At 50.3% G+C, this 27599-nt stretch overlaps 8 protein-coding genes across 8 annotated transcripts; 5 read left to right on the top strand and 3 right to left on the bottom strand.

Moving 5' to 3' along the window:
* Window positions 1-287: 287 nt before the first annotated feature.
* NCS57_01413500 (MFS domain-containing protein) lies at window positions 288-2133 on the bottom strand (the record flags this gene model as incomplete). The annotated part of the gene is made up of 6 exons (XM_053063747.1): window positions 288-512; window positions 564-764; window positions 817-1584; window positions 1635-1707; window positions 1756-1803; window positions 1853-2133. 6 exons carry the CDS (start codon window positions 2131-2133, stop codon window positions 288-290), a joined length of 1596 nt encoding a protein of 531 aa, XP_052907080.1.
* Window positions 2134-4123: 1990 nt separating this feature from the next.
* NCS57_01413400 (AB hydrolase-1 domain-containing protein) lies at window positions 4124-4882 on the bottom strand (the record flags this gene model as incomplete). Its single annotated transcript, XM_053063746.1, has 1 exon — window positions 4124-4882. The coding sequence occupies one exon, from the start codon at window positions 4880-4882 to the stop codon at window positions 4124-4126; it is 759 nt and encodes a 252-aa protein (XP_052907079.1).
* Window positions 4883-5479: 597 nt separating this feature from the next.
* Window positions 5480-8545, top strand: NCS57_01413300 (Zn(2)-C6 fungal-type domain-containing protein; the record flags this gene model as incomplete). Its single annotated transcript, XM_053063745.1, has 8 exons — window positions 5480-5604; window positions 5664-5878; window positions 5928-5982; window positions 6039-6258; window positions 6307-6446; window positions 6497-7163; window positions 7598-8400; window positions 8446-8545. 8 exons carry the CDS (start codon window positions 5480-5482, stop codon window positions 8543-8545), a joined length of 2325 nt encoding a protein of 774 aa, XP_052907078.1.
* A 920-nt stretch (window positions 8546-9465) lies between these two features.
* Window positions 9466-12367, top strand: NCS57_01413200 (uncharacterized protein; the record flags this gene model as incomplete). Its single annotated transcript, XM_053063744.1, has 8 exons — window positions 9466-9657; window positions 9706-10293; window positions 10342-10465; window positions 10516-11029; window positions 11078-11273; window positions 11321-11524; window positions 11573-11699; window positions 11751-12367. The coding sequence occupies 8 exons, from the start codon at window positions 9466-9468 to the stop codon at window positions 12365-12367; spliced, it is 2562 nt and encodes an 853-aa protein (XP_052907077.1).
* A 423-nt stretch (window positions 12368-12790) lies between these two features.
* On the bottom strand, window positions 12791-14659 carry NCS57_01413100 (PAD domain-containing protein; the record flags this gene model as incomplete). Its single annotated transcript, XM_053063743.1, has 1 exon — window positions 12791-14659. One exon carries the CDS (start codon window positions 14657-14659, stop codon window positions 12791-12793), a length of 1869 nt encoding a protein of 622 aa, XP_052907076.1.
* A 1720-nt stretch (window positions 14660-16379) lies between these two features.
* Window positions 16380-18557, top strand: NCS57_01413000 (Amidase domain-containing protein; the record flags this gene model as incomplete). Its single annotated transcript, XM_053063742.1, has 2 exons — window positions 16380-16460; window positions 16518-18557. The coding sequence occupies 2 exons, from the start codon at window positions 16380-16382 to the stop codon at window positions 18555-18557; spliced, it is 2121 nt and encodes a 706-aa protein (XP_052907075.1).
* Window positions 18558-22620: 4063 nt separating this feature from the next.
* Window positions 22621-23592, top strand: NCS57_01412900 (PNP-UDP-1 domain-containing protein; the record flags this gene model as incomplete). Its single annotated transcript, XM_053063741.1, has 1 exon — window positions 22621-23592. The coding sequence occupies one exon, from the start codon at window positions 22621-22623 to the stop codon at window positions 23590-23592; it is 972 nt and encodes a 323-aa protein (XP_052907074.1).
* A 446-nt stretch (window positions 23593-24038) lies between these two features.
* Window positions 24039-25660, top strand: NCS57_01412800 (uncharacterized protein; the record flags this gene model as incomplete). Its single annotated transcript, XM_053063740.1, has 2 exons — window positions 24039-24465; window positions 24519-25660. The coding sequence occupies 2 exons, from the start codon at window positions 24039-24041 to the stop codon at window positions 25658-25660; spliced, it is 1569 nt and encodes a 522-aa protein (XP_052907073.1).
* Between the last annotated feature and the right edge of the window lie 1939 nt (window positions 25661-27599).

Raw genomic sequence — 27599 nt, 5'->3', positions numbered from 1 at the left:
GGTCTCTTGTAGGCGTTGTACGATAGATTGGATGTACTTTCACCAACTGCAGTATCTGTTATCTTGTGCAGGGAATTAAGACATGCAAGCATTCGGAAGAGATTTGTTGTCTTAAGAGTATACAACACCGAGGTGTTGATCAATTGCAGTGCTTCATTAACGGTATCTAGCATCCGCATAGAGGTATCCAATGTCATTCATTATCCGTCATGATGGAATTACTCGTAACTCCTCCACAGCTGGAGACATATCCAGCAGGCCATTCGAAAGCACACAAAGGTGCTGGTTTACAGAACATAACGGAAGTTGGGGTTCTCCTTGTCAGTCAGATCCTCAAAGGCGTGAACCATGCGATCGTCAGCAGCTTCACGGACACCGGCGGCGGCCATCTCGTCGCGTCGCTTGTTCTCGCGGCTGAGGTGCCAGCGGAAGAAGATGAGGATGATGACGAGGGCGGAGTAGCAGCCGAGGTGGGTGGCGAAAGCAGTGTGGTACTTGGGGGCTTCCCTGGCCTGTTGGCTAGTTAGCAGACATTCAATGATTCCGTGTTTAGAGCAACTTACGAGGAAGACCTGGCTACCAGCGGCGTTGCCAGCACTCCACCAGATGAAGTTGTTGGCAATGACAAAGGTCTTCTTAGTCTGGCCAGCGACGTTACGGGACATCATGCTCAGACCCAGGGTCTGGGCGGACCAGAAAGAGAGGGTGATGTAGTAGCAGATGAGGAGACCAACAGAGGTACTAAAGTTCTTGTTCGGAACAGTCTATTTCACAGGTTAGTATCAAAGTGAGACTATTCAAGGGCGCGTAACTCACCATAATCAGGATTGTGCCGATGAAAGAAGGCACGACAAAGCCCAGCATGATGTAAATGTTCTGGTTGAACTTCTTGACGAGCCAAACGGAACCAAGCAGAACAATGATGATGTAGAAACCAAGAACCATGGCAAGGAGCTGGGTCTGAAGGGTAGAAAAGTTGAACGCCCCCTTGATGATAACGTTGGCAAAGGCACCGAGTCCACTGGTGGGGAAAGTGGTACAGAACTGGATACCAGCATAGCACCAGGTCTGAGGATCCTTGAGAGCCTCGATGGCCTGCTCCTTCTTGAAGGTCTTGTTCTGGATACCGGTCTGGTTATCTCGCACACGCTCGATCATCAGACGCTTATCCTCCTCGCTGAAGCACTTGGCTCGCATAGGAGAATCGGGCATCCACCAACCGACGAAAATGCCAAAGATGAGGGAAACAATGGCATAAGACAGGAACAGCCACTGCCAGTTCTTCAGAGGTCCAGAGCTGATCAGCGTGAAGCAGTAGGCAAGGAGACCGCCGACGATCTGCTGGGCGCCGTTCATCATGTACCAGTATGTCACGCGGGAGGCCTGTTCTTCGCGGCGGTACCACATTCCTGAGAGGACGACGAAGGCGGGTTGGCAGGCGGACTCGAAGATACCGAGGAGGGTGCGGACCGTGATGAGGCCGGCCATGCTGCTCGTGGCGGCGTGGCAGCCGAGGACGATGGACCAGGCGACGATGCTGAAGGAGAGGTACTTGGCTACGGGGACTCGAGCGATGATGTAGTTCTGGTTGTTGTGAGTGAGAGTGTGGTTGCGGTTGAGGTCAAGATTCTTACCTGGGGGTATTCGACGAAGAGGATACCGATGTACACACAGGTTGTGAGCCAGGGCCAGTGGGGACCAGGCTTTCTGGTGATTGTTAGAAGTTGACGTATAGATTTGGACATGTTTACTTACCCATCAGGAAGAGCCATTCCTACATCCGCAGGCATGTTCATGATGGAACTATCAACAGTCAGTTTCGAACCACTCATTATTTGACACAATAACATACGCAAACGACAAAGTTCCCTTGTCGATAGCCTGCAAGAAGTACGTCATGATCATGACCAGCAGCACACGCTTGTCAATCATTTTGCGCAGACGCGTGCTCTCCTCAGGGGAGATGTGGATGGCCTCGCCTCCAGCATATTTGGCCAGCTCCTTGTCGATCTTGTGGTACTGTGTCTGATCACCCTTGGACACATCCTCAGCAACAGAGGCCTTGCGCTCAATGTCCTCCTTGTGCGTGGAGGCGGCCTTGGGCACGCCCTCGGTCTCAGGAACGTTGGACATGATGGAAAGACAGCTTGGAGAAGGTGTGAAGAGAGCTGGGGAACAGAGACAGAGAATGAGGGGAGCGGTCACTTACCTTTTATGAACATGCCCCCTCTCGGAGCCTGTCCATGTTGGGTTTCTCCAATGGAGTCGCGAAACCCTTGTTCCCTCGAATGGGGTGACATTCCGTGGCAGATTAAGTGTGATGGGCTCCACTCGTTCACGAGCCCTCTTTTTTTTTGTGTCCCCACGGGGGAAAGGTGATCAGACCGAGTCAGACTCGTCTGGGGGCGGGGACGGTGAGGAGAGAAGTTCTGGGGTATCTACAGAGGTTATCAGATGGTTTTGGGTCAACATCTCGGAGAGGGGATTATTATTCGGTGGCAATAATGATTTGCTTATCTGAATAGCATCATTCGAGATATCAGCAACGTCATGGTCATCTGCATGAACGGTCCGACGCTTAACCGTTGGCGTTCTCTCGTCTCTCCTTCTCTGCCCAGAAAAAAAAAAAACGAGGAGGTCACCACACCAACACCCCCAACCCCCAACTCGGGGATGATTCCTTGGCTGGGGAGTAGGTGCCTTAGCCGCTCGACTAAGGACCTGCTCTCCGCTCATTTCGGCGCATAGCCCACCGAAAGCTATGTGCTCGGGGCCCCAGGTTCTCACTTTGCGGGGGTGGTGCACACTCGGTGAGACATGGACCGAGGTACCTGTTTTTTCCACCAGAGAAAGGGAGGGTCATCCCCCCGTTCGAATGCGACCCCGTTTGGCGGAATCAGGCAGTCTTTTGTGCGGATCTGGATAGAAGGCCCGACGGGAGGTTCGTATGATTTTGGTTGCAGTTGATGGGTAGCATGCATGACAGGATGGGTCGATCAAGAGTTCTCTTTGTCAATGTCTTGATATGCAAACGTGTTCCCAGGTTTCTTTCTTGCAACATTCGACCATCCAGACCACGATCGAACTACGACGCGTCGAGACCCGATAGAACGGGTGCGCAGGTTGCTACCATCATCGAACGAACGAGCCTAGCGACGCGAATACACGATGTGAAGCCACATCCAACGATATTCCTACCACGAGTCGCGATAAGTGTCGCTCCTTGTCGCCTGTCGTCTATCGTCTATCGTCTCCAAAACGCCACCATCGGAAAATGCTGAGGCTCCCGCGCTTGGCGATGCGGCGTCTGCATCCAGACCAACGGGATCGATGCATCAAGGCCAGGATACTCCAAATTCCAGAATTCACAAGGCCAAGATGTTGGAGCGGCGCGAAACCAGCAGAAAGGATGCGATTCCCCAAGGCCAAGATTGGGGAACGCCTTGGCGGCTTTTGGAGCGCACCAACTATTTTCTTACGCCCTCGCTTTCTTTGCTATTCCTATTCTTCTCATTTAGGAATCCCTCATCTTTAGAGACGCATCTGCGCGTTTGGTAGCGATAGCCTTGGTTGCAAAACACGGTTTCCATGCATAATGGCCCTACCGTTAAGCTTAAATCAAGATTGTGGGGATAATATGGGTGCTGAGAAAATCGCGCATTGGCCCTATTGTTTGAGACGCTGTGATCTAACGCGATTATTCTGCGCTGGTCTTTGAGAAAACAAACGTGAGTCGATGTCCTGAGTAGTCAAGGGCGCGTTCGAGTGCCAAGCATTCAGCAAACCCCAAAGCTAAGAATCGCGTTTTCGCCGTGTTTTGGCATTGACTCTAGGGTAGCTGGTTCTCCCCTGATCAAAGACGCGCCTTTGAGATTACCTTGAGACAGAATTAAACTAATAGTGGAGGTGAAATTGTTGGGTTTTTATATAAATGCGCTCCTCTTTTACTAAGTTGAACTGGTCTTTGCTAGGTGTAAATAGGTATGCCAATAGGCAGAAAGACGCGACTTTCCCAACACGAAGCTATCCCCAGCAAGAATCCGAGATTTGTCCCACTTATTGTTTTTCGACCACCCTCAAAGTGGGCGCTGGCCGGCAGTGACAATTGACAACGTCAACCATCCTATGCCGTAAACGCCTGGATAGCCTCAAGCAAAATGGCGGCAGTCTCATCAGGCTTGCTCAAGAAAGGCGAATGACTGCTCGCAATCTCCCGGTACGTAATATCTCCCCCCTCATCCCTCGCCTTTTGCGTAAACATCTTCTGCACCTCAGTCGGATGCGACCTATCCTCGGTCGTGGCGAGATACCAGACGGGAACCTCCTTCCAGCCAGGATATCCATATTCGGCACCTGTTGTAAAGGCCTTGAGTGACTGAGGCTGGATTTTGTCGACCCAGTATTTTCCTTCCTCCTCGGGGAGGTCGTGGTAGAAGAGTTCTCTCGGGTCGACTGTGAGCGGCGCGAGGCCCTTCTCGTAGTCGGCCTCCCAGATGGGTGGTGGCTTACCACCGAGGGCATCGAGGAACGTGACGCCGCCGACCGCGAAGCCGGTGGCAATCATGAAGAATCCGATGACACGTCCAGTGCCTTCATCCTTGGGCTTGGCGGTGAAGCCCTTGAGGGCACTTGCTCCGACAGCGCCGCCGTAAGAGTGGACTACGACAACCACGTCGCGTCCTTGGGTCGTCTCTCCTTGGATTGCGTCTTGGATCGCATGGACGTCGTCTCCAAAGGTGGCCTCGGTGTTGGAGGAGACAGTGGGGAGGGCCACAGGAACACATTTGAAGTCCTGGGCTTCCATGGCCGAGACAATTTTGTGCCAGCACTCAGGAAGATGCCATGCTCCGGGGACAAAAATAAGAGTTGGTTTTTGAGACATGATGTGGTAAAAGTGAAATATGGTTGCAGGATGTATTGAGAACTGTGTGATGAGTGAGTCTCTGAAAAGGTGGCTTGGACATTTATTTATATACATAAAATCTGACACAAGCCTGTCGATCTAACTCCTAAAGTCTGACGTCGTGGACCCTTAACCGGGCCTTTTTCGCCAGTTGTGAACTAATAACTATCAACCTCCGACGACTATCGCCAACTCCTGGGTTGGACGGCGGAGTTGTGCTCGTTTATTCTTCTGAAAAGGGTTTAGCTCCAAGACTTTGACCTTTCTGCGAGTCACCAGACGGGCTGACGCTTACTCGGCCCCACACGGAGCTGAGGGCGGCTGTGTTAGTTAGTGGAGGTGGGTGAGCACCAGTGAAGAAATAGCGCACTAACGCATCGAGGCATGATAAAGATAATACTTTGATAGTGCATGATCCCAAAATCCCGGTCAACCACGGTTCCATCCATCCCGTTAACAGCCGTCCTAGTCAACGGGACACCAAAAACGAGGCTTCCCATCCCGACCTTGTCCAACATTCCAAATGCTACAAAGTCCGTCGTTCCTCAGACCATTGATCCCTGAACTCTACGCGCAATGACCGAGTCTGGAAAAGAGATGAACACAAGCACCAGGTGCCGAAAGCCGCACACGCGGAGCCGAGCCGGATGTCTCACATGCAGGAAGCGTCGCGTCCGATGCGATGGAGGCCAGCCAGTCTGGTGAGTCGACGGGCTAGGAATAAGACCCCGTTAAGTCCGCTCCGCTAACGAGGAGGCAGCACAAAGTGTACAAAGTCTAGAAGGACTTGTGAGTATGGCTCAGATCTCCCGCTCCGAGACCGCCGGGCGGAATGGCTCCCTGGTGAGCACCAGCCGTGGACGGTGGATACACAAGTTGCACTGAATCCTGGATCATCCATGACAAATTCTATGGATCCGTTCGATTGTCTGGGACTTGACATGTCATACAAGTCAAGGCAGCTTCTTCATTACTGTAAGCGACTGCCGCGCACTTTACCCATGCAGTGCTAACCCCTTCAAAGTCCGCTACGCGAAAGGCTGCACTGACATGCTCTCAAACACAACGGGAAAAGACCCGTATGCTCTTCTAGCCCCCCTTTAGTCATTGAGTTACTAATCGCTCCTGCGCGTAGCTTTTCTCTACTCTCCATCCACCCAGACGCGCTTAGGGACACCCTGCTTGTCGCCGGACTACACTACGCCTGGACTGTGGGAGATATCCACACTTACCAGTCCACTCTTTTATTCCACAAAGTTGCAACTATTCGGATCTTGAACAACTGGCTTCACAATATCAATCAGCCTGGGCTGATGACTTTTGTGAGGCACGTCTCAATTCTATGCTTTGTCGAGGTATGTGATACATTTGCTACCTGTCGTCCAATTCTGACCATGCCACAGGGCTGCCATGGCAATGTAGCCGCAGCAGAAACTCACCTCAAAGGACTAGTTGACGCTGTGGATCTACTAAGCCCGAGTGATGGCAACTTTCTGAACAGTTTGAGTGTTGGGGAAGAGCTTGCCAATCGATATCTCATCTTGTGAGTTTTCAAAGTCGTAACCCTGTGTATTTACTCACACGGCCCAACAGTACACATTATTCTTTCCAGGGATTCAAAGCACGAATCGTCAGCAGCGCTGCCCTGCAAAAGATATTCACCCAAGAAAACGTGGCAGAGTTTTCTGACTTTTTGTCCTTGGTCTATGATTGGCGAGAGCAAAGGATTGGCAATCTAGAGAAGAGGCTAGGCGCCATGAGAATGATGCCCTTCTTCTTCGCTGTCCTGCCACCTGACGCCAGATTCTACGACATTGATGCAACACCCATGGTGGAATGCCTGAAGAGCCTCACGGCCACGATACTGTTCACCAGCGATGACAACACGACGTATGATCCTAGTTGGGAGTGGATTGAGGGATCAGAATCGAGGTTACTCTATGAGACGGTCAAAGCACACTTCGCTTCGCTTTCAGAACCGCAAGATGGTGACTCCCCAGAGACTCCTAGGCTCAGCACCTCGTGGTCCAGCATGTGCGTCGCTACCGGTCTCTACCTACACAGCGCCTTGGGGATCTGGTATGCTGGAGAGTCATTGGAACCACGCATGTTCCGCCGCTTCCTGTCAATTCTGATGCGCGACGTCGACCGAAACGTCCACCAGATACGATCGCCTAGCTTGTCTGATCTGTGGTTCTGGAAGACTTTTCTCGGAGCTTACAGTATAGCAAAGCTTCAGTCGTTCTCTCTTCAAAAGGACGTGGGTGAGTTTGAGAGGTGTTTTGATAGATTGATCGGAACCTGGAGTCGAGTGTGTGGTGTTGACAGGTGGGAAGATGCACAGGCGAGGTTGGTTAACATCACCTGGCCTTTGGGGCAATCTCAGGGTTTGGCGGAAAAGGTATGGAAGAAGGCCACTCAGTGATGGTAGAAAAACTGTTTCTTGTATGATATTGACGCTGGAGGAGACGACACTATGTACACTAGGATAGATTATTCCACTATACCTTGCGCCCTCGGGGGCATTTCTCACCATTTCCCCCAGACATGTTCCTATTGATACTGTACAGGCATCAACAACCTACTCCAAAACCACCCGATAAAACCAATAATATCATGTCATGTGACATATTCATGCATGCCGTGGCTGCCTGACGCGGGAGGCTTGAGTACAACCCCGCTGCGGTGCCCCAGCCGCAGGCCTTTCATCAACTATCAACTCAGCGCAAGATAACCTGCGCCATCATGTCCCGGGCTCAGATCATCCCTCATATCTATCTGCTATGCCTCGATCAACAATGCAGCATCGCCTTCCAAGAGGCTAGTCAACAACTTGAGCTTGGCTCCCCAACTCAAGTGTCTATCCTCAACTGCGAGCTCACGGGAGTGCCATCCACAGTTCAATTCGACACCATCGTATCTCCTGCAAATTCATATGGCCAGCTAGATGGTGGCTTCGATGATGCCATCTCCCTTGCCTTCTCACCTGGCGACGACTATATGGCGCTTACTCGTGCAGCTCAGGAACAGCTGTATGATGAATGGCGAGGCTTTGCGCCCCCCGGAACCTGCACCATAGTTCGGATCCCGGAAACCTTCCGTCAGCGATCGATGAACGTCTGGGGCACAAAATTCTTGGCGCTCTGCCCTACGATGCGTGTCCCCATGGACGTTAGGTGGGACAGAGAGATTGTCTACGACGCTGTGTGGAGCTTGCTCTGCGCCATTGACAAGCACAATCGTGCAGCACCCGATAACGACAAGATCTCAAGGATACTCATGACTCCCATGGCGACGGGCACAGGCCTCGTCACTCCAGAGAGATGGGCGGAGCAGACAGTCTTGGCGATTAAGCATTTTCGCGAAGCGGTAGAGAACCCGCAGAAATGGAGTGCGATGGAGTGGCCTGACATCTTTGAGGTTGGAGATGACATCGAAGACACGTGGAATTATGATGATGAGGACAATCGCACGCCTGAGTATCAGGTTCATGGCCAGTAGGTATCTCAAGTCAATAGTACAACGCTCTTAACGGGCGCTAGGTACCAGTCGAACGGGAACTGTATCGGTCGTTGGGCGGCTCTATGCGTCATTGGGTTTGATGTGTTGAAAGCCGTGTTTTTGATGATATCAGGTCGTTGAGATAGAGTCAGTGGCTAAGGTTAGACTTCCCGTCTCTGCACAGAGAACCCTGATATCCTATGTTTGCCATCTAAAGCCTCTGGCGAATTTTGTGCCCACTGAAAAATCGAATGATGGATGCGAATCTGATGTGAGGTAAGCGGCTCCTGACCACCTAGGCTTGTTGAAATGCTTCTAGACCACGGACATAGATACCCCTTGCAATAATACCAGGTCAGAATCTGTCTTGAAACACGTAATAGACAGTCTTGGCATCATTTCTCAAGCCCGGGGCCCTCTTTCGCCATGATGGAAAACTTTATATGATGGAGACTCGACAAGGGCCGGCCCCATTTGTAGAGTCCACTTTACAAGCACGCAATCAAGCTCCGAGATGTCGATTCTGAGACAGAGAGGGAATTTTGGCACGATTTTTCGGCAGATAGTTTTCTATGGGAAACAACTCCGCACCATAGGGAGGACAAGGGGAGGTATATTTGGGAAGATAGGGGTAGGTCAGCGGGCACTGGGCAGTAGCTTGTCGTGGAATCGGAAGCACAATCGACTCGAGAAGATCATTACGAATCCCATGCAGAAGATGTACATTATCCAAGGATCTCATTCCGGCAATCTTCCCGCTCAGACCCATCGGTTCTTGCAGATAGTATGCCCCAGCGTGGAGCACCATCGGGACATCCGTTACTAAATAACAACCTGCACCCATGGTAGAGCCCCGTAACTGATCTTCCCTTGGAGGATAAACGTGGTCACCTTCTGTTCCTAGACTTGCGCCAAGGTAGCATGTTCCACGTAGTTGCTTCTGCGCCCGAGAAAGGGCCGCGAAAAAGGCTTAATGACTGGGTGGCGCGTTGTTTATATAGCCAGACACACGCAGCTCGAGGAGGGGCGTTCTCCCAGCATCAAAAAATCTGCGTCAAAAGATGGCTGCTGTCACGGAAAAGCCCGCCTCGGGTGATGCTGCGGTTTTGACGGAGAGACAGGATGATTCTTCAAATAGGCCGTCGACGAGCGGGTCTGTTACTGATCGAGCGAACTTGTTGGGTGCTACTGCTGAGGAATTTCTCGAGGCTGAGGAGTATGGACGGACGATTGACCTCGATGAAGCGAAGAGGGTGAGTTTTTTTTTCATCACATTGACATCTCGGATCTAACTTGGGCAGCGCGCCGAGACGTTGCTCTACTTTCACGAACATGATCCCAACTTCAATACGGATTCCATCATTCGCCTCCAGGCTTTCGTTCAGAACGAGGATCTCTTTGAGAACCCTGAGAAGCATCATGACCTCATCGCAGACATCAAGACTGAGGTCGCCCTCCTGACTATGAACTCACCCTACGCCGAAGTTCGCGCCGTCGTCAGCAACAAGGACGACCCATCGGCACCCGCCGGCACGATACGGGCCTGGATCATTGGCCTCTTCTTTGTCGTCGTACAGAGCTTCGTCAATCAGCTCTTCTCGGTTCGCCAGCCGTTTATCAAGCTTCAAGCCCCGGTTATCCAGCTTCTTTCGTACCCTCTTGGAAAGGCCTGGGAGAAGTGGTTGCCCACTGGGGAGTTTACCTTGTTTGGCTCGACACACATGTTGAACCCAGGTCGCTTTAACCAGAAGGAACATATGCTGATCTCGATTATGGCCAATGTCGCATCAAGTTTGCCTCACTCACGATACATCATCTTCACTACTTGGTTGAAGAAGTACTTTGACATGCCTTTTGCAGCAGACTTTGGATTCCAAGTCTGCCTCTCGGTTGGTTCCGTTCATGGCCTACCTTGAGTTACCTGCTAACCATGATAGCTGTCGATGAACTTGCTCGGTTTTGGGCTCGCAGGACTTGCTCGACGATTCTTGGTTTATCCATCGTTTTGCATCTGGCCTCGCTCGCTGGCCACAGTTGCACTCAACCAGAGTCTTCACAATGGTAAGAAGAAACTCGGTACTTATTGGCTACAGCATGTTGACCATCTACAGAGAGCAATACGGTGGCACGAGGCCCTTTCAACCGGAAATACAGCATGACCCGGTACAAGTTCTTCCTCATGTCATCCGGCGCCATGTTTGTCTGGTTCTGGTTCCCTGAGCACATCGCCTCTGCTCTCTCGCTGTTCAACTGGCTGGCGTGGATCGCACCCGACAACTTCACTCTCGCGGCGATCACTGGCGTCAAGAAGGGCCTCGGCCTCAACCCGTTCCCTACCTTTGACTGGAACGTCGCTACTTATAACGTCGACCCCTTGCTGGTGCCGTTTCACGTCACCTTCAACATGTTTATCGGCTGTGTCCTGGGTGGAATCACCATTGCGGGAATGTACTGGACAAACACATTCAACACAGGATATCTGCCCATCAACACGAACACCATGTTTGACCATACTGGAGCCAAGTATAACGTTTCGTCGATCCTAGATGAGAACGGATTGTTGGACGAGAGCAAGTACCAGGCTTACAGCCAAGTCTACATTGCCGCCTCTTCAATCACTTATTAGTTAGTTCTTCCGACGCCTTTGAAGACCCTTGAACTGACTTGGAGCAGTATCTACTTCTTTGCTGTTTACAGTGCAGTCATATCTTATGCTGCCCTGTACCACTGGAACGACATCAAGATGGGCTTCAAGTCCCTGCTGGAGAGCATGAAGAAAAACGGCAGGGTCAACGACTTCAAGGACATTCACACGAGGCTCATGGAGAGTTATACCGAGGTTCCAGAGTGGTGGTACTTGATTCTGAACGTGAGTTTCTATTTTGTGTTTCTGGATCCAGCTAACAGGTTTCATAGGTCGTTGGAATTGTCCTCGGTATCATCGCTGTCGCAGCTTGGCCGACAAACACAAGCGTGGGCACAGTTTTCTTTGGAATTGCACTTGCCATTATATTCACCATCCCCACTGGTATCATCTTTGCGACCACTGGCATCGAAGTCGAGTACAATGTGCTTGCCGAGTTCATTGGAGGAGCGTGGCAACCAGGCAATGCCTTGGCGGTAGGCTATCCCAGGTGTCAATGCTACAACAGGACTGACTCTGTTTAGATGAACTTTTTCAAAGGCTTCGGCTATGTGACTGTCGCTCACGCCCTGGACTTTGCCAATGATCTCAAGCTCGGCCACTATCTAAAGATCCCCCAGCGTCAGACGTTTTGGTGCCAGACAGTTGCAAGTGAGTATTTGGTCTGTAACTGGAAATGACTATTCTAACTCTTCTCGACAGCTATTGTATCCGCCTTTGTCTGTACCGGCGTCATGAATTTTCAGATCACCAGTATCCCCGACATTTGCGAGACCAACCAAAAGGACAAGTTTAGCTGCCCTGGCGTCGAGAGCTACTTTACTGCTGCTGTCCTCTTTGGTTCCCTTGCACCCCGCAGAGTTTTCGGATCAGGAGCGCAGTATACCGCTCTGCTCGCTGCTTTCCCCGTCGGCTTGGCCTTCCCCATCATCTACTACTATGCAACCCGCAAGCTCCCCAAGAAGCACTGGCTTACCAAGATCCATCCCGTTGTCATCTTCAGCGGTGGTCACGTTTGGTCGCCTTACAACTTGGCCTACATGTGGCCCGCCGTTATTCCAGGCTGGCTCTCTTGGGTCGTCATCCGCAAGAGGTATCTCACGTTTTGGTCCAAGTACAACTATGTGCTCTCAGCTGCGTGGCAGACTGGAATCGCACTTGCGGCTCTTGTCATCTTCTTCGCCGTGAGCTATCATGGTGCAGATATCAACTGGATTGGAAACAGTGCGGACAGTGGTTGCGAGGTCGACGCTTGCACTCGACTCAAGGTGCCGGAGGGTGAGTTCTTCGGGCCACAGCCCGGAACTTTTGCTCGATAGATACCTTGCGTGCTTAAGATTTAGAGTGCTTTGTAGCTATTGGGAGTGATTAGATAGTTTTAATACTAAGCCTAAATACTAATATACTTAAAGACAAAACTTAAGTATATTAAAATCTATTTTTATTTCTTAAGTTAAGTTTTTACTACTTTAAGCTAAGTTAATACTAAGCTTAGGCTAAGGTGCTTGTATAAGCCTACTTTTAGGATTATATTCTCCTATAACGCCCTAGATCTAAGATAATACCTTATTTTTAGCCTTAATTAGATTTACTTATAAGAGGTGAGCAAGGAGGTAATCTAGTATTGTTCTACTAGGAAAGAATATCTATCAGTACCTATAAATTAGACTACCCCTCCTGAACACGTCTAGGCTTGGCTGCATTTTTCAAGACTGCGAACATGCTCAAGAACGCAGCCCTATCTACTGCCACCATTCCACATCAGTTTCCCTCAGGGTGTTGGACCCGCAGTGAATCTCACCACCACGCATATGGTGGCTATAATAATCATCGACAAACGTGACGTTCATCCCAGTACGGGCGTACGCTTCTGTAACCGCATGAGCGATAACATCAACACCGTTGATAATCGGGCCAAATGGGTTAGGACTCAAGTAGTGATTTCCAATAACAATGCCGTTGATCGGTGCCGGAATAAAGGCACCCAGTTGATATTCATCTTTGTGGACTGGGGGCCAGTAGTAGTCCAGTCCATCAGGTCGGATCCAAGGTCCATACCCAGATTGGTCACGGTAGAGCGCAGGGACGTGGACGACATCCTCCCTGTCAAGAGGAATCTCGGACAAGAGAATATCGAGGTTGTAATCGATCCATTTCTGGGCGTATCTGTTCACCTCGATAAACGTCTTGTTATCCAAGAGATTGGAAACGGACAAGTTCAAGAAAGGCGGCTCCTCGGCATCGAAACGTTCAATCTGGGGCTGAGCATCGAAGCTGATGGCTGACGCGTTGCCGTGGCCTGCAGCTTGAGCATCGCTCAAGATCTTGATGCCGACATCTGGACTGGCGATTCCAATAGTGAAGCCCAAGTCGTTGTCAAAAGGCAAGAATTGGACAAATTCATCGACGTGCCCGACTACCAACCAACCAGTCTCCAGGAAAAGGGTCGATTGCACTCCATTACCAAAAATGAGGTTCCGGACAGCTTGGGCCGGAAACTCTTCAAAGTGCTTGCCTTGAATGACTCGACCAGCTTTGTAGAGAGTGCCATCCTTGCTACGGTGAGGAGGAATAGTCTCAAGGTTGCCGTAGCTGTTGATAGTATGGTAGCCAAACCCAGAAGATGAAAAGCCGATTCCTGGACCATCTGCCGGTTGAAACCCGCCGATGCCGGGGCCTCGAAGCTGTTCAAAGACTTGACGACCACCAGTTCGAGTGGACTGCGCTGATCGAAGCATGATTCGGATAGCAATGGGGCCATTAGGGCCTGGCATGCTTGCATAAGCTGGCTCAACAATATCCTGGGCCCAGATATCAGAGGACTGATTGAACAACCACAGAGGGTTCTCAATACCGGCGACGGAGCGAGCATCATCCAGCTGTTGAACAAAGTACTGCTGAATGGGCTCAGAGTCGTTTGCGAATGTGCTGACGAGTGTCTCGACACGCTGGAGCGGGTGATGGGTAAGGACTGGGGCCACCTTGAGAGCGACCGAGTCGCGAACGTAGTTTTTGAAACCAGGCGTGTTGTATACGTCAAAGTGGACGGTAACATGGCCATCCCAGACTTCAGCCTCGGTAACAAATTCGCGGCCGTCGATTCCGAGAACCAGGCCATCTCGCAGCTGGGTTGCGTTGAAGTTGAGCTGCTTGTTCACCAGCCTCCAAGAAGTTGTCGAGTTTGGTTGCTGCGCATCTTCCAAATAAAAGATACGGACCCTTTCATATGCTTCACGAGGAGTAGCGTAGACATGCGCGAAAGCATCATCTGATATGTTGGCAAGAGGGACAGTCCTGAGAGGAGCAAGATACTCTGGAGCAAGCAGAAGATGGCCTGATGCGTCATTGCACCAGGACAGCTCCTCGTTGCTCAAGGGCATTCCGTTGCGATCGGTGTTGGAACAGCGCAACTCTTTGTCACCAACGTTGGGGAGAAAGATGGCGCCTCTCGCATCGCTCCAAACAGCCTTGTTGATTGCATCCGAGTCGCCTGTCAGATCAACCACGCCATCACGGTTCGTGTCCGCTCGGATGTCCGGGTTGATCAGAGCGCAGTGTGCAACGAGAGGTTGCAGACTGAGAATCAGCCCAGTGAGAGAAGGGTGTCTCATGGCGGTATTGACGATAATTGACTGGGAGATTGGGGGTTCGGTTGCAAAGATCGACTGAGGCTGGCGTTCTTCTGACCAACAGTGTCTTCTTTCATCCTGACTTTATAGACCGCGGCCACAGAGTCCTCATGGCTTTGAATTTGAGGGTTTGCTGTGATAAGCTTACACCCAAAACCACACGGTTTCGATTATCTGTTGAAAGTTCCTCGAGAAGAGATAAGTTTCATCCTACGCTATCGATTTTCCTCCAAAATTATGACAAACAGATTTATGAAACACATAATAGTAAATCCTGCCTAGCAGCGAAGATTAGAATGGCCAGCTCCATCGGACCCCCTGGGTGCCTTGTTGGTGGGGGCTGACATTGTAGGCGAGGTTCAGAGGTTCTCCGCCCTCAACGAGAACAATCGACCGAGTCAGATCTTGCCGGCGATTCCAGCGGAGGCCTCGGAAAAGATAACATTAGCCCAAAGTATCTGGTGAAGAGACCCCTAACAACGTTACGGTTAGTTAGTTTTGTGCTTATCATTGAGAACGTTGAGCTCCGAATTGAGTTCTTGCTACGCATCCTGTGAAAAGACCCCTTGTTTGTACTGGACCTTTATTCTCTCATTTGAAGCTCATGGGATAAGATAAGCAGGGGGGTATGATCAACTATTGTCAAGGCCACGGTATGCAACTCATGTCAAGGAACGATTGATTGATGATTAGGTCCAAAGGTCCCCCCGGCCGAGCCCTCATGAGGGGAGTGTGTACTAGCTAGAGGGTCTACGGAGCCCGATTTCACATACTAATCCCTGATAATTGCATCAAGCGGGCAGGGGGCTCACTCCCCCGTGCCGATAGCTCCGTCTTCCTCCGTCTTCCTCGTTGTACCCCAAGTTCTGTGACTTGGGCCCTTGACAACTATTGCTGACCGTATCTCCGCAAAGATATCTCCGCAAAGAACAAGCTACCTGACATGTTCATGCTTTAAAAGCACAGGGGTATTGGCACTGCCTTCTGTTTGGTCAACCAAGTCTTGGCATCGTCATACCCCAACCGAGTGTCGGCTGGACATTCCTCACCCATCAATTAGTGGAACATGGTTGATAAGTGTCTTGCATGTCACAGGTTTATGGCCCGAGGGATCATTAGATGCCCCCCGTTGTGGGCGCATTCGCTTAATCGACTTCGGGGCATCATCTCTTATCGCCTGGATATATAGAGTAAAACTCAATTACCCCAGTTTGATCTGCAGAGAACTGTAGGGGAGCCACCATCTCGCTTCTGAATCTTTGGCTGTCAGGAAATATCCTTTGGGGCCGGCTGCTTTCCTGTATCTCCCAGATAACAGGCGGATAAGCACCCTTCTTGCTTTTACAGGTGGATTTTGAGAAGTCCCTGCTACGTATCACGATGTTACCTCGAATGAGATGCGATAGCCAAGGCTTCACTACCGCCAACACGTTTCTCTTACGTATCACATCTGTCCAGTTGTAAAAGACCTATCTCAAGCTTCTCAAGATGTGGCTCAGTATCCCGGACTGAATGAGGCAGTTGGTATCTTGGTGATGAGGTGAGAGCAAGCTTATTACTCAACACGTTTACTGGGTTGTTGGATCGCAAGTTATATCTCGACCATCCACCCTCGAGGCAGTTTCTTCAACCTGCGGATCTTCTCATTGGGCATTCAAAGTATCTCGCTATTCTTTGTGTCCAGTGCTGACACTTTGACAACATGAAGATGATTTGCGCAATTCAATCAATCTTTACCTTGTGTCTTGTCAATTTACTCCTGTTGACTCCTCAAGGTGTGCAGGTAGGTGTATCTGATCAGCTATTTTCTGCTTTTTGACATTGACGAGTCTGTGGGCAGAGTCTCAGCATTGTTGAAGCTTCCATCTCCGAGTTACAGGAGGCATTGACCTCGGGTCGCATCAATGCAGTTCAGCTCCTGGCGAAGCATTTGAATAGAGTTGCTCACTACGACCGGAGAGGTGTGCATCTCAACGCCATTCCCGTACTCAGCATCAATGCTTTTGAAGAAGCACAGGCCTCTGATGATTGGAGAGCTGACAACAATGGTTCTATCCGGTCTCTCATCGAAGGCTTGCCCTTTACCGTCAAGGACAGCTACATGGTGAAGGGATTGCCAGTCGCCGCTGGTTCACCTGCATTCCAGAACCTCACAGCACACGATGATGCCTTTGCAGTCGAGGTGCTTCGCGCTGCTGGAGGTATCGTCTTGGGCAAAACCAATATGCCTCCCATGGCTAACGGAGGCATGCAGCGAGGGTTGTACGGAAGAGCAGAAAGTCCTTACAACCCAGAGTATCTTGCGGCTGCTATGGGTTCTGGCTCTTCCAATGGCTGCGGCGTCTCCACTGCTTCCAGCATGGCTGTGTTCGGCATGGCCGAAGAAACCGTCTCATCAGGGCGATCCCCTGCATCCAACAACGGACTTGTGGCCTATACTCCCTCAAGAGGCATGCTCTCAATTCGGGGTAATTGGCCTCTATCTCCATCGGCAGATGTGGTCGTGCCTCATACCAGAACGTTACATGACCTTCTCGCCGTGCTTGACGTTTTGTTTGTCCCAGATAATGAGACAACTGGAGACCTGTGGAGGTCACAACCCTTTGTTCAACTTCCAAACGTCCAAGACATTCGACCCAATTCCTTCCTGTCACTCGCAAACGACTCCTCCATTAGAGGCAAGCGTATTGGCATTCCAAGCATGTTTCTCGGAAAGAGAGATGCCGTGTCTCAACCGGTGTACATTCATGCATCAGTCATTGATCTCTGGGAAGAGGCCCGGAAGACACTGGAGTATCTTGGCGCGACAATCGAAGAAGTCGATTTCCCGCTAGTTAGTAACTTTGAGGTTGCCCCGACTCGAAATGAGGTCAACAGCGATTATCCTCTTCCGGCCTATTATAATGGCAGTTCCGGCCCTGCGGATTTTGGTGCTCTGGCCTGGGATGACTTTCTGCACAACGTCAATGATTCTTCAAGCGTTGTCCAACTTGGCGATGTTGATCCAGCCCTCATCTTCCCTCAAATCCCCGGAACACTCCCTGACCGGTACGGAAACACATTCAACAACCGAACGAGTGGTAATGCCGCTGCGGTCGAAGATGCAAAGAACAGGAGAGGCCCAATTGTAGAAGTCCCTGGCTTCAGCGAGTGGCTTCATTCTCTTGAGGATCGCAGAAAGAGGGACCTCGAAGACTGGATGGACCAGAAAGGTCTTGACTTTCTTGTCTGGCCTGCCGCGGGTGATGTCGGACGCGCAGCCGCCGAAGTGGACGAGCAAGCTGCAGCCTTGACCTGGCGCAACGGTGTTGCTAGGTCCTTGGGCAATTTTGCTATTCGCCAGCTTGGAGTGCCTACCGTCACAGTCACCATGGGTACGATGAAGGACACACAGATGCCGGTTGGTCTGACCTTTGCGTCCAAGGCTTACGATGACGTGTCTCTTCTGAGTTATGGGTATGCCTTTGAACAAGCCCATGTCTCGCCTCGTTTTGCACCCCGGCGTACACCTCCCTTGGAGACGGATCAGATTCAGTACAAAGAGAGGCAAGTGTTTACCCAGGGTAAGGCAGGCCCCGATCTTTCTGCTCATGGCCAACGCGTTGGAGCAAACGCTGTATACATCAACGGTCGTGTTGCATCGCACGACAAACACGAAGAAGCATCTTTGGACTTGGAGGTATACGTTGATGGTGTCCTTGCTTCAACTCTCGTCGTTGGAGCGAACCAAACCTGGTCCGTCACGGCAAACATCACTGAGGAGTTTTCGGGAGTCTCACGGTTTGGAGAGATAAACCACCCCGATGCTAGTCTGGCAATGGTGGTAGTTGTAGCAACCGCCTCCAATGGCCGCTCAGCAGGAAAACTATTGTTTGTCTAAGTATAGTAGCATGGCTGATATTGCGTGCAAGCTGTGCTTGTGGAGGAAGGAAATGGCACCCAGACCGCCTGGGATTATCACCAACCTGGGCTTGTTGTTTCTGGTGGACTCAAGAATGGTCGATATAGAAGGATTAAGGAGGTGATGGTGTTGTCGGAACTTAGAGCTATCCTCGTGGATGGCTTCAATCTTTGTAATGTCTGTGTTGTTCTTCCTAAGGCTATCGTCACCTTCACTTCCGACTCGCAACGTGGCCTGCATAATTTGGACTAACCATCGGAGCCTTGTTCGGCTAACTGCAGATTATCTGACTAGTCGCTCGAGGACAACGGGCTGCTTTGAGTGAACTAGAAAGTCAAGACCCTCCTTTGCCCTTCTGCTCCTTGGCCAGTCGACACAGCGGACACAACTCGCTCTTGTTGCTCTTCTGTACATGGTCCGTCTTCCCACATGAGCCCATCACTTTGAATTTGCCCTTTGCCTGGCGCACCTTGGCGCACACGTCGTGGTCTGTTGTTTTCTTGTGGGGATAGTCACACTGTTTGCAAGTGTATTGGGTGACTGTTTCTGTGCACATCTCGGCAATACTTGTCTTTTTTTCGTTAGTGGATTCGGGACACTTAGAAATCTTGGGTGTGGAGGTTTTAGGAGATTTGCGCGCTAAAGGAGTGGTTGAGTTGTGCTGGAGGTCTACTTATAGCTGAGATGAAAAGCAGTCACGGTTGTTGTTTACGTGGTGGTAATGACCTGGGGCTCCATTAGTTGAATGAATCCTTGCCGTAGAAGACGGGGTTATACCATGGAGGGTATTCAATGTTTGTAGGGGATTTGAAGCCTCGGCTTGAATCACTATTGGTTTACATTGTGACATTTGTGTCGGCCCATGTCACGCTGAAGAGACTTTCTAATCGACGGTGACATAGCTGGGGAGACTTCTTGGTTTAACCTTTTGGCTGTGGGTATATATTGGAACTCCAGCCTATGTTCATGGTCTACTAATTGTGCAACACCATGATTTCCTTTGCGGGTGGCTTAAATTCAGCACTTAAGGTCCTTGCTTTCCCTCCTTTACCGTTACACATCATCCATATAGAATATTCCCTCCTCAGCGGGCATCCCTTTTTCCTCATCTTCGCGTTGACATCTCTTGCACAAGCCATAGTGTGTATATGAGATGGTAGGTTGCCACCTCGTACACGAGCGAAAAACCCGGCTCCGTGAGAGAACCTCTTCGCACAACTCATGGGATTGATCCCACCGGTAGATAGCCTGACAATGGTTGCACTTGTAACCATCATAAGTCTTTTTACACATCGTGACGTAATATGGCTTCCCAATTGTTTTCAGTTGTCTTTGTTGCTTTTGACTGTTGAAAGGCGAGGCGAGTGGCGACTTGAGTACTGGGGAAGTCCTCGGGAGGGCTTACTTATAGTTGTAATGAAAAGCACATCACAGCCGGAGCTACTGCTGTGGGATAGATACAGTGTGTAGTTGGATGAGAAATTAGGGATAACTTAGACATGGCACTTCAGTATAACTTTGCCTCGCAGCCACTCAGGGGGATAGGCGGAACTATGAATACAGCTGAAGTTATAGTTTGGTCAAGGAATAGGAAATTAGTGTCCTTATTGTTATGCATGGGTTGCTCAGTGATTCAGTTCACTAAGACGTTGCCCATACAGATCAGCCGCCAAAAAGGCCTACGCCGACTTGCCAGTGGACGAACATGCTCGACGCAGTGAGGACTATCAACCACCTGAGCTTAAGCTTATATGGACTAATCTCTCAGTGAATATAAGAGCTAACTGGGCTTGTAAACTGGTAGATGCTTCTGGCTATCTATAGCTTCACACACACTTATGATTGACAACACAATAGCCTTTACCATATTCCCGGCCATTTCTACAGCCTACTACAACGATCAAACCATCCATCTATCCATGTACGAGGATCGCCAGACCCATCAGACCCCCTTCAAGCATCGGAACAATTTCCCACATAAAAAGCCTACGGAGTAGGTATCATGCTCCGAGTCAGACCTGGCCTGCGAAGCGGACCCTGAGAAGGGTCGCACGAGTTGACAATTTGGAGTGAGTGCCGTATGTTCTGCAGCGCGGCCACCCGACTCTGGACTAGGCGCTGCCCTGGTTAGAAAAGCACGCGTCGCAGCATGTTTTCGTGACTTCAGGCTCAGTTATTGCTACGTTGCCGAACTTCTTCCCGAACAAGACGGTGGGATTTGAGAAGCACCCAGATTTCCTTGGGGCTTCGGGGTTGCTGCATGCGGCAGCTGTTTGGGCAACCCACTTGGTTTCAGTTTCTGTCTTCATCGATGTAGTGACCCTTGTTTCAGTCTCGGTAAAGATTTCTGTGATGTCGTCAGTGACTGTGACGAGGGAATGGTCTATTGGAGTGCTATGTTCGGTGCTAGTCTCGGGGGCTGATACGGTAGTGCCTATGGCGTAACGAGTGAGGGTGACTGTTCTAGTGACACCAGACCTCTTAGAGATGATCTTGAAGATGGCCAGAGGAACTTCGGGCTTAGTGATTGTGACCGTGGCCATCTGTACGGGCTCATGTCCCTTGGTCGCGGTGAGGAGGCAGCCTATCGTAGTGAGTAAGGGCAGGTAACAAGCTGACATGTGGGGGACAAGACATACAGCATTCAGCAGGTATCTGGGGAGGCTTTTGGCGCAACTCACGCTTGCTGCCTATGACCCGTCCATCATCGCACTCAGTAGGTGACCAAGGGTCAGTCCTTGTCTTCGTCTCGGTTCTGTACAACCGATAGCCAGGGCAGTGAAAGTATGGTGGCTTTTCTAACATGAGTTTGGTCTCAGGGACGACCTCAGTTTCAGTTTCTGTCTTAGTGACGGTTACAAAATTGGTGGCGTGAGTGGTATGGCTTTCGGTGATCGTCTCGGCATTGACGTCCGTGGCAGTGACGGTGATGGTTAGGGGAGTTATACTGGCTGGGGCGGTCAGTACCTGGGATGAATCATTAGAACAGCAGCACTCACTGTGAACCAGTCTCAGTGCTCATCTGAGTCACCTTTTTGGTCACTACGGCGGGCAGCAACGCGATGAACACAATGCTAGTTAGACGGATAGTCCGTGTCGATGTGACCGTGTGCGCAGGAGCCAGGCATGTCTCCAACTTCATGTTTTTCTTGGCTGGAAAGAGTTACCGAAGAAGTTACGGAAGATCCAGCCGGCGAAACGACCAATACCGTAGTTACGAAGAGCACAGCCAGCAATTTACACTTCATCGTGTAGAAACCGCGGACTGAGTCTCAGACGAGAAGAGGGCAGCATAACGCGAACTGCATGATCTTAAATATGGATTTTTATAACCCAAATTTTGTTCTTCTCGAGAATTGCCGCCGGGAGAATCCCAACTATTAACAACAACAAGCAACTAGCTGTGAATTGTACTGTATTTCCGTGAGTAATAACCCGAGACTCCAGCGGGCCATCGCGCTTTCAAGACTATGAGGATTGTTGGCTCAACAACCCACAACCCTACAGAAGGGTCCAACTGCCGTGTCTTTACTCTCACCCACATGGGCACTATCGTCAATAGCCTTCTACTTTTAAACCCACCTTCAGAGCATCGTAGCCACAAAATGAGGCGGCACACCCAGTTCGGAGGTTCTCGATCAAGTCCATAAGCGTAGGGCGGTCGACTTGCAACATAGGGAGGCTGGGTCAATGCATTCAATCTCAGACATACTCGAATGTAAAGCGATGGCCCATCTGTAGTCTAGCCTGCCTTCAGCCAACCCCAGTTACCTTCGAATTAGCCAATGCAGGCTGCCTACCCCAAGCCCGATACATTGAAAAACGCCATACATCTATATTGGTTGAACACATGTAATTAGACGTGCTTTTATGCTCATAAACAGAAGAACATCAGTTGATGGCTGCATCAGGGCCTAAAGCTGAGCCCAACTGGAATCAGGCAGAACTTTGAACAAGGACCGACTGAACCATGTAATACCCCAGGAAGCTCCAAACTCCATCTCCTCCCATTTGAGCTTCCCCTGTCGTGGAACACTACAAAATGAGTCGATGCAAGTTCCGCCCAGAGGACTACACAGTGGGATGGGTTTGTGCCCTCCCAATCGAACTCGCCGCAGCACAGGAGGTGCTGGATGAGGAGCACCAGGGCTTATCTCACCAGGATTCCAATGACGCCAATTCGTATACTCTTGGCCGTATTGGTAAGCACAATGTCGTTATTGCGTGCCTCCCAGCAGGTCAGACAGGAACCAACCCTGCCGCTGTCGTCGCCGCCCGGATGAAGTCGACATTTACATCGATCCGGTTCGGCCTGATGGTGGGAATCGGAGGCGGTGTCCCAAGCGACAAAGCAGACATCCGGCTCGGGGATGTTGTGATCAGTCAACCAGAAAAGCGACATGGAGGAGTGGTTCAATATGATATGGGAAAGACTATGCCACGCAGATGTGAACGAACTGGTTCACTTAATTCGCCACCGGAAATCTTGCTAAACGCACTCTCCAAGTTAAAGACAAACCGCATCCGAGGCATGAGCAATCTTGCAAACCACTTATCCACGCTTAGCCGTTCGCCAGTGTTCACATCCGAGAGTGCAGGACCCGATATCCTGTTTGAGTCGACCTACGAACACCTTGGCGGGGATACATGTGAAAGATGCGATAGAGACAGACAGGTCAATCGGAACTCCCGTGGCAATCAAGAGATTGCTGTTCACTACGGCACAATCGCCTCCGGGAATCAAGTTATGAGAGACGGCCAGTCGAGGGACTGGGTTAGCCAGGAGCTTGGTGGAGTGCTCTGCTTCGAGATGGAAGCAGCAGGCCTGATGAACAGTTTCCCATGTCTTGTTGTCCGAGGTATCTGTGACTATGCAGACTCTCATAAGAGCAAGACGTGGCAGCCTTATGCATCAGTGACTGCAGCTGCATGTGCCAAGGAGATCCTGTTGATCATCCCAGAAGACGCAGTGGCCGAAACACGCAGAGTCCCTGGAGCGATTTTGTCTGTATGATAATCCACTTCCGCGCAAATCCTGCGATGCAAATTAGTTGCTGATGCCTTGAGGTTTTACTCAAACAGGAAACGCTCCGATGCGCCGTCGAGGGTGTGCAATTACGTCCATTTCTTCAGATGCTATCAGCCAAGGACCAAGAGCAACATACGCCCAGAATTTCGGTCGATTTCAACCAGCCGAGGTTTCACTGGATCTTCAAAAACCTAGACTTTAAGGACTGGGTCCAATCCAGCCATTCCCAGGTGCTTTGGTTATCTGGACCGCCTAAATGCAGTCTCCACGAAGTTTCGTCACATGTTGTGCAACCAGACAATGCTATTTTGAGACCACCGCGCTGTGTCCTATGCTTTTTCTGCTCATCACAAGTGAGGGAGAAAGTAATAACGGCTAGGCTCGTTCACAGGCTCCTTCATCAACTCATCTGCTGGTCGTCGACGCAGAAGATGTCTATCATCAAAGCGTTTCTTGATACTCTGCGTGAGAAGCTTGTGGAACAGCGAGAGCAGGATTCTGAGCAGCCCGACAAGACTTCCGAATGGCACCACCAATTCGATACGTCTTTCAAAGAGGATGGCCCTCCACATGCGACAATAGAGCAGATGCTTCATGCGGCTTCAGCCAATGATCATTGGGCTGCTTTACAGGCAGCTCTGGATATTGAACAGGAGTCGGAGATGCTGATTGTTATCGACGGATTAGATGATGTCAAAGATCACAAGAATGACTTCTTGAAGGGCGTTCATGAATTTGGCCAATATCTACTGAGAAGAACACCGAAAACCAAGGTTTTACTTACGAGCCGACCTCGAGCCGACGGGAACGTTGTATTTCCTGAGTTCCCGTGCATCGAGTATGACAAGGAGAGGAAAGGTCAGTTCGCACCCCACTTCTGATGCATATTAAACTCACTGTGATATGTGAAGAGTGCCTTGCTAGTCTTCGCTTCGATAACTCCCGCCATGGCAAGATCTCAGAGGAGCATCAAGGTTCCCTTGAGTGGATCTGGACGCATAACCAGTACCAGAAATGGTTGGAGGCAGACTCCTCCCGAGTCTTGTATCTTCAAGGAAAACCTGGCAGCGGAAAGAGCACTCTCACCAAATATTTCGCAAAGTATCTACCGGAGCGAGAACCAAATGTCAAGTCGGCGATTGTGGCCACGTTCTTCTACAGTGTTAGAGAGGGAGAGGCGCAAAGAAGTCATTACAACATGCTTCGATCGATTCTCTACGCTATCCTAAACCAGCACGAGGCCTTCTTTTACCACCACTTTCAATGTGAGTATCGTCGCCAGTTACAAACAGCTGGTGGTGGTGGTCTCTTTAGATGGGATTATTCGTCGCTTAAAAGCCTTCTTTCATCCCTACGGGATCACACGGTAGCGGAACGACTCTATCTCATCATCGATGCAGTCGATGAGTCCGATTTCAACGACAGGCGCGAAATTCTAGATTTGTTTCTCAGGATCTGTTCAGAGGCGCAAAAATGCGTTGTGAAGGCATTCATTGCAAGCCGGCCGGTCGCAACTCTCGAACGCCGCATCAGCGAATTCCACAGCTTCATAAGGCTACAGGACGAGACACAGTTGGACATCCTTAACTTCGCCAACGCATTCCTACAACGGGTGGAATTTTCTCAGTTCATTGAGCAAGCAAGAAAGTATGTTGTTGATAACGCCAACGGTGTCTTCCTATGGGTACGACTGGTCGGAGAGGAGCTGCTCGCCTACGATGAGCAAGGTTGTGCTGAGGAAGACGTTTTTGAGTTCCTAAAAAGCCTCCCCACAGAACTGGATGAGTTTTACCGAAGAATGCTTGACAAAATGGTCGGAAGAACGGAAAAAGAACACAAGGATGGAGTAAAGATGTTTCAGTTTGTTTTGTTTGCACAACGTCCTCTCACGGTTTGCGAACTCCTCCATGCTTTCGGTGTTTCGGATAACCCTGAAACAAAATCCCTGGCCTCGGACGAATCATTTCAAAAGCGCATACCACACCAGCGCCGTATCACACATTGCGGTGGCAACTTCTTGGAAATCAAGCAACTTGATGGTACCTTGGCTTAGTGATCCCCCTTCCATGTTCCGGCTAACGAGTCTACAGGAAAGGCTACAGTGCAGGCCATGCATCAAACGGTTCGCGAGTTCTTTCTTCGTGATGATGGATGTGTAGCAACGTCCAAGTTTAGGATGGTTGAGAGCGACGCCCACGTTTCCATGTCTATTACTTGCATCCGGTACCTCATGCTATGCGCCGCAAACATGGCAGCAAGACCTTCGGATGTCAAAAATTGGACTTGGAATCAATTCGAAAGTTGTGTCCACTACCTCAACCAAAGGCCATTGGCAAGCTATGCTTTGATGCATCTCAAGGATCACCTGGATCGCTGTCATGGCGATCCACATGTCTCGAGTTTTTTCTCTCAATTCATTGACGAATTGACTCGCACTTCAGGCGGAGCTGTTTACTTGCTAGAAGGGTGGGCTAGTTCAAACCTGAAGAAAGTTTTGCTCAGCAGCCAGACAGATGATACTGCAAAGGGATTCAGAGACAGACTCTTGGACACTGCGGTTAGGAATGGGTTTTCAGAAGCAACTGAGTTGTTGGTGCTGGCTGGAGCCAACATCCAATTGGAGGACAAATATGGGCTCGCTCCGTTGTTGCGGGCGGCAGAGGCAGGACATGAAGCCGTGGTTCGTGTGCTGCTGGAGTATAAGGTGAATGCTGGCATAACAGATGGTGACGGAAGAACGGCGCTGAGCTGGGCGGCTAGGAATGGGCATGAGAGGGTAGTGCGGCTCTTGCTGGAATATAAGGCGGTAGACAACAAGGACAATAAGGGAAGGACGGCGCTGAGCTAGGCGGCTGGGAATAGGCATAAGAGCGCAGTGCAGTTCTTACTAGAGTATAAGGCGGGTATTAATATAAGGGATAACCTAGGATTAACGGCATTAAGCTAGGCGGCTAGGAATAGGTATAAGAGCATTATGGGATTATTACTCTAGTATAAGGCGGATATAAATATAAGGGATCAGGAGGGAAAAACAATGCTAAGCTAGGCAGCTAGGAATAGGCATAAGACTATAATGCGGTTCTTACTAGAGCATAGGGCAGATATTAATATAAAGGATAAAGATAGATAGACAGCATTATTATGGGCAGCTAGAAATGGGGACGCGGCGATAGTGCGGCTACTCTTAGAGCATAGGGCAGATATAGATGGAAAGGGCCTGTTTGGATAGACGGCACTGCACTGGAAAGCCATAGCTAGGCACGAGACTATAGTACAGCTAATACTAGACCATGAGGTGGACATCGATGCAAAGGATGAGGATGGATGGACAGCGCTATTGTATGCAGCTAGACATGGGTACGAGGCTATAGTGGGGTTGTTACTGGAGCATAAGGCGGATACTAAGGCAAAGGATGGTTATGGAAGGATAGCGCTGAGTTGGGCGGTTAGTAATGGACACGAGGGGGTAGTCCAGCTGCTACTAGAGCACGAGGCATCTTCCAAGGTGTGATAAGAGTGGAAGAATGGCACCTGGGCGGTAAATCATTTCTGACTTTCAGGCTTAGGGGCTCGGCTAATGCGAATAAGTGCATATGGTGTTGAATACGCGACGGGGTAGGGGTAAATTCAGTAGATAACGGACTCCCTTCTTCGCCGTTAATACTATAGCCAACCTTCCTGATAAAGTCTTTAAGGGACTTCAGCTCATAATGCGATGCCTCTAGGTGTTGCTTCTGGTATCTGCGACTTGAAGTCAGCGGCCATCCGTCAAGCCAGGAAAGTCATTGTTGACATGCTCATCCCAGAGCTGGATCCTCTTTATGTAGTTCCGCCTCACGGCAGGTTAAAACTTCTTCAGAACTAGTTCATTATTTATAGTATTGCTTTCTCTTTGAACGCTTCTCTAGCATCCTGATTGAAGGGTGACAGCCGTGCTCTCGACTCTCCTCATTTCATATGGTGCATTGTCAGGCTCAGCTTAGAGCAGCAGG

The sequence above is a fragment of the Fusarium keratoplasticum genome, chromosome 12 (genome assembly GCF_025433545.1).
Source record: "Fusarium keratoplasticum isolate Fu6.1 chromosome 12, whole genome shotgun sequence".
NCBI lineage: Eukaryota > Fungi > Ascomycota > Sordariomycetes > Hypocreales > Nectriaceae > Fusarium > Fusarium keratoplasticum.
Note: the sequence above shows the minus strand (reverse complement) of the source record. Positions and strands in the feature narration are given on the sequence as shown.